Genomic DNA, 5,166 nt, shown 5'->3' with positions numbered 1-5,166 from the left:
TTGATCTCTTTGCCGTCGAGGTCCACCACTTGGGTCTGGAACTCAACTCCAATGGTGGCCTTGGAGTTATGGTCAAACTCATCTCGAGCAAAGCGTGAAAGCAAATTGGATTTGCCCACGGCTGAATCGCCTATCACCACTATCTTGAACAAATACTCCTCCCCTCCTCCTGCTTCCGCCATTGCTCTTCTGGGTTTTTATTTTCTTGCTGGTTTGCTCGGTTTTATGTGTGTGATATAAATGCGTGTGAGGACTGAGGAGACTTGAGAAGGGATGGAGGAGACAGGAAAAGATTGGATTTTTATTTATTGAGTTGAAGGGAAAAAGTGGCGGACAGTAGTAGTTGTACGGGGTAGCAAGCACGCATTCACTGCGTAATTCTCGGGTAAAGAGTCTTTCATACTATTATATTTTTCCTTACAGATATATATTATTATTATTTTCTTGTTAATAGTTTTGATTAATTTTGGATTATGTGAGGTTTAAAGTCAAAAGTTCTTGATCAGAACAAAATCCCATTTTTAATTACTGACATAATTCTTCTACTCTATTTTGACCCCAGACGTGGTGGACACCTGTAATTGTAATGGAAAACAGGCATTAGAATAAAACCTAAGACATTTCTTGTCTGCCGCCATATCCAATCCCTACGCGGCGTCGCTAGCCAACCACCATCTTCTGGTGTCCGATAAATTCTAATGCGACTGAGCTCCTGTGAGGGTCTCATTCCTCTATCCGGTGTCCGGAGCACCCTTCGTTGCTGGAGAATTATGTGATCTTGCTCAGGCCCTTGCCCTTCTTTGTTTTTCTTCTTATTTCTCTCTCTCTCTACACACACACACACAGTCATATATATATATATATATATATATTGTTTTTCTAGTTTCCAGCAATGGCGTCGGCCATTGGATGTTGTTCTCTCAAGGTTACACATCAAGGTATTCTTTTTTAATGGGTTTATGCCGATTGATAGTTATGAGGACACTCGAATGCGAAGCTATTTGATTACCGTCTTTATAGTGGTCAGTAGTTCGGACAAGCAAAGGGATGTGTGGGAGTAGCTTTAGCTTGATTGTCTTATGTCAGTTTTAGTCCACAGGATCTTTCGTTTGCTAGAGAACATTTGGGTTCTGTGTTCATTTGATTCTGGGTCGATGAGAATGAATTAAATATGTTGAACTAAGTTAAGGCTTTAGTCTCTGATCGATTTCTGGTATTTATGTTACAAAATTAAGGTACTATTGATGGTGTTTTGATATCACTTGATCTTAGCCAAAGAAGGCCGAGAAAGGATATTGTTGTAGACATATATACACTGTCTTGTATAGCTTTCTTTGTTCAGGTATTTTTGTTTCTGTATAGGTGTGGTTTTGGTGTTTCACACGAAGAGCAAGTGATTTTCCCCCTTCTCTTTTCCTGGCATTCTTCATTTAGAAATATTTAAACCATGTTCGATGCTTAGTTTTTGGATTTAGGAACATTTTAACTCCAATTTAAGAGAGGACTGATAGTTAAGCAGCCAGAAAACGTTTTTGTCTGCCATGCTGATGCCTGTTTCTACTGCATTGGTGCAGGAGGGATGCCAAAATGGAGATCGCCTAGAGCAGCTGTGGTTCCCAATTTTCATCTTCCAATGCGTAGTTATGAAGTTAAAAATAGGTAAGTGGTCAACGAAAAATTTTCTTAGGAAGTGATGTTTGGTCTTCATATCCTGCACTAGAGCATACAGTATAAGCCATTTTGATTTTACTTTTTGTTATGATGGTGCTTTCTTTGTGTAGTTTTCAAGAAAAGATATCATGTTAGTAAAAGATAGCTCCAACACAATAAAGGCTAATTTTATGATCTATCACTGCTTATCCATGATAGTAGGAGTGGACTCTGCATACTAATGCAGCTTGATATGATTCTCTTTCTTATTTCTGCGACAGTGATTGTATTATCTTTGTATTATGTGTGAGGGGAAGTCACGTTGGTGTGGGCTTGCTTCCGAACCCTGTCTTTTGCATTTTGGGCTCAATTGGAATAAAAATGTTATCACACGATTCACTGGTTGTTTTTCTGCTGTTTGTTCTGTCAATTTTAGCCACGTAAGTTTCCTTCCAATGTTTCTAGCTCACGCAAAGGTCTTGCAGTAGGGTTATTCCTTGATGCCCCATATGTGAGCTGTGAACTTTCTTTTTGCAGGACTAGCGTTGACGATGTGAAATCACTTAGATTGATCACCGCCATAAAAACTCCTTATCTGCCCGACGGCAGATTTGACCTAGAGGCCTATGATACCTTAGTGAACATGCAGATTGAAGATGGTGTCGAGGGGGTCATTGTTGGTGGCACCACTGGCGAAGGCCAGTTGATGAGCTGGGACGAGCATATTATGCTTATTGGTCACACCGTGAACTGTTTTGGCGGATCCATCAAAGTCATTGGCAACACTGGAAGTAACTCGACCCGAGAAGCTATACACGCCACTGAACAAGGCTTTGCCGTTGGAATGCACGCTGCACTTCACATCAATCCGTACTATGGCAAGACCTCCCTAGAGGGTTTGGTTTCTCACTTTGACAGTGTCCTGTCCATGGGCCCTACAATTATCTACAATGTACCATCACGGACCGGCCAGGATATCCCACCCCGTGTGGTTCACACTCTAGCGCAGAGGCCCAACTTAGCAGGAATCAAGGAATGTGTTGGAAATGATCGGGTCAAGCAGTATACAAGTCATGGGTTGGTCGTTTGGAGTGGGAATGATGATCAATGCCATGATTCACGATGGGATTATGGAGCCACCGGAGTAATTTCAGTGACCAGCAACTTGGTTCCTGGTCTGATGAGAGAACTGATGTTTGGAGGAAAGAATCCATCACTGAATTCAAAACTTACGCATCTAATCGAGTGGCTTTTTCAGGAGCCAAATCCAATCAGCTTGAACACAGCCCTTGCTCAGCTCGGGGTTGTGAGGCCGGTTTTCCGCTTGCCATATGTACCCCTTCCTTTGGCAAAGAGGGTGGAGTTTGTGAATATAGTGAAAGATCTCGGGAGGGAGAACTTTGTAGGAGACAAAAATGTCCAGGTTCTGGATGATAACGACTTCATTCTGATCGGTAGGTATTAGCTGCAATTTACATGGTGAGGACTACTTTCTGATCTGGACATTGTTGTCTCGATCTTTTTTGGCTTTCTGGAATAATAATTGGCATTCTTGAATTGCTTTCTTGGAGGGTAAAGGTCTATATCAGAATAAGTTGTTTGAATGGCTGTCCGAGTATTTACATCTTCACTCCCTGGTTACTTTCCGATTTGGCCGCAGACAGGACAAACTGCTATGTGTATACGTTTTCCTGCCTGTAAGTTGAGATGATATGAGCCTACTGTCTACATGTGGTCTGAAACATGGAATAACAAAATTTCCGATTATGGTTTCTCCCAATGTTCTGGTGTCTATTTTGGGCAAAATTGCATATTATCTCCAGTATTTTTAAAAGTCAGCTAAAAACTCGCCATGTGAAAAAAAAGCCCTCTATTTTCTTAAATAGAACACCATTTATCCTTCACCTTTAATTAAAGCTAACGGTGTTAAATTTTTTTGTCAAAAAGAGCATTATGTCTTTAACAATTATATATTACTTCTTATTTTTATGATCGTTGGTTTTTTTTTTTATTGCATAACAAATTTAGAAGTTAACCAATACATCTCAACTATTAGATCTAAATTATTAAGATTTAAAATTTAACTAATTTTGACACATATTATATCTATAAATATAAAATATAAATTATTATTTATAAAAATATTAAAATTAACCCCACCCCTTATTTTTTATAAATTTAAAAATATATTCAGGAAAAAGAAGAATTAATTTTAAATTTAAATTTCATCTATTTATATAAATATTTATTAAAATATATTTAAGTTAATTATTAATTTAAATTTTTTATATACTATTCTTTTTAGTGTGATTTTAATTTAATTTTTTATTTAGATGATAAATCTATAAAAAAATATATTTTTTGTATTTTTAATATTTTAATAAATATATCTAAAATAAAATTATTTAATTTTTAGGAGGGATGAAAATGCAAAAAAATAATTAAAAATAAAGTCAAAATAAGTAAATAATTTGTATAAATCTCAACTATCGATCTGAGTTAAATGGATACGAGTCATTGATCTTATATATATGAACTATTGATTTAAATAAGAAAATATCTAAGTCATTGATTTGCTTATCAAATTTCCACCGCTAATATATATATATATATATAAATTTAACGGTTCAAATATAGGAGTATAAATATTATTTCATAGGTAGATTTAATCAAAATCGCATATAAGATGCGTGTGCTGCATGCACCTCTCGCATGAGGAGGGGTATTTACTTCTTTTTTTTAAAATACAAGGGGTTGAATTACTTAATTTTTAAATATAAAAAATAAATTACTATTTTCGTATAATAGAGGGGGCGGGATGCATTTTGCCGCATTGGCATTTCCTTAAAAAAAAAAAAAATGGAAAAGTAGATCCTTTGGAATTGGCATGTAATTATTCTGTAATTACAATTAATTTTTAAGAGAAGTGATTGTCCCCACCACTAAAAACCATATCCAACCATGATTTTTTTACTACAATTCCCAGGAAGGTGGATCACATTAATCTCTAAATCAACTCTTCTTACCAATCAACTGTCCTAGTTGTGACCCACCTTCCACAAATATTGCTGCCTGCTTTTCAATAATGATGAGTTGGTGGGACTAAATGACATTGGTAGAGTTGACTAACTTTTGCTGCCAATGTCAACAAAAATGTTGGTTTTCTAGAACAATAATGCCAACTCTTTGATCTTTCTTCGAAAACAACTACATCTTAGTGCAAAACTGAGTCAAGAATGTCTGCCACAGACCCCATCTCTTCCATGCATATCCGGTCCTAGTATAAAACCGATGGCCCATGAGGTGAGCTCTTACAGCAACCATGAATCTCCTGTCAAATCTCCTTTTCTTGTTCTTCCTCTGCATTTACTCAGCAGATTCTGCAGACCCTGTTTACTATTTCTGCAATGAAGACAGCAAAACATATGGCGGCAGCCAAACTTCGAGAAACATCGATGTCTTATTGAATAAACTAGTATCAGGCACAGTCCAGAATGGGTTCACCGCCACCTCGTA

The 5,166-nt window shown here is 37.1% G+C and overlaps 2 protein-coding genes across 3 annotated transcripts in view; one reads left to right on the top strand and one right to left on the bottom strand.

The window, feature by feature from the left end:
* Positions 1-182, bottom strand: part of LOC105170105 (ras-related protein RABA5b) — a 2,495-nt gene extending 2,313 nt beyond the window's left edge. The window contains exon 1 of the mRNA XM_020696774.1: positions 14-182. Within this exon, the coding sequence (XP_020552433.1) occupies positions 14-182 (169 nt within the window). The remainder of the gene's footprint in view (positions 1-13) is intronic.
* Positions 569-3,430, top strand: LOC105170104 (4-hydroxy-tetrahydrodipicolinate synthase, chloroplastic). 2 transcript variants are annotated; one of them, XM_011090716.2, is made up of 4 exons: positions 569-938; positions 1,575-1,659; positions 1,932-2,090; positions 2,188-3,430. In XM_011090716.2, exons 1-4 carry the CDS (start codon positions 893-895, stop codon positions 3,113-3,115), a joined length of 1,218 nt encoding a protein of 405 aa, XP_011089018.1. In that variant the 5' UTR covers positions 569-892; the 3' UTR covers positions 3,116-3,430. The 2 variants fall into 2 exon arrangements, with proteins under 2 accessions (XP_011089018.1, XP_011089020.1); XM_011090718.2 differs by lacking the exon at positions 1,932-2,090 and having other exon boundaries at positions 572-938.

The sequence above is a fragment of the Sesamum indicum genome, linkage group LG9 (assembly GCF_000512975.1).
Source record: "Sesamum indicum cultivar Zhongzhi No. 13 linkage group LG9, S_indicum_v1.0, whole genome shotgun sequence".
Lineage (NCBI taxonomy): Eukaryota > Viridiplantae > Streptophyta > Magnoliopsida > Lamiales > Pedaliaceae > Sesamum > Sesamum indicum.
This window is presented reverse-complemented; position numbering and strand designations above follow the sequence as displayed.

Excerpts from the sequence above, each read along its gene's own strand:
- LOC105170104 (XM_011090716.2), top strand. The coding sequence starts at position 893 with ATGGCGTCGGCCATTGGATGTTGTTCTCTCAAGGTTACACATCAAG. Across the intron at positions 939-1,574 it reads TCTCAAGGTTACACATCAAG|GAGGGATGCCAAAATGGAGA; the intron begins GTATTCTTTTTT and ends GCATTGGTGCAG. Across the intron at positions 1,660-1,931 it reads AGTTATGAAGTTAAAAATAG|TGATTGTATTATCTTTGTAT; the intron begins GTAAGTGGTCAA and ends TTTCTGCGACAG.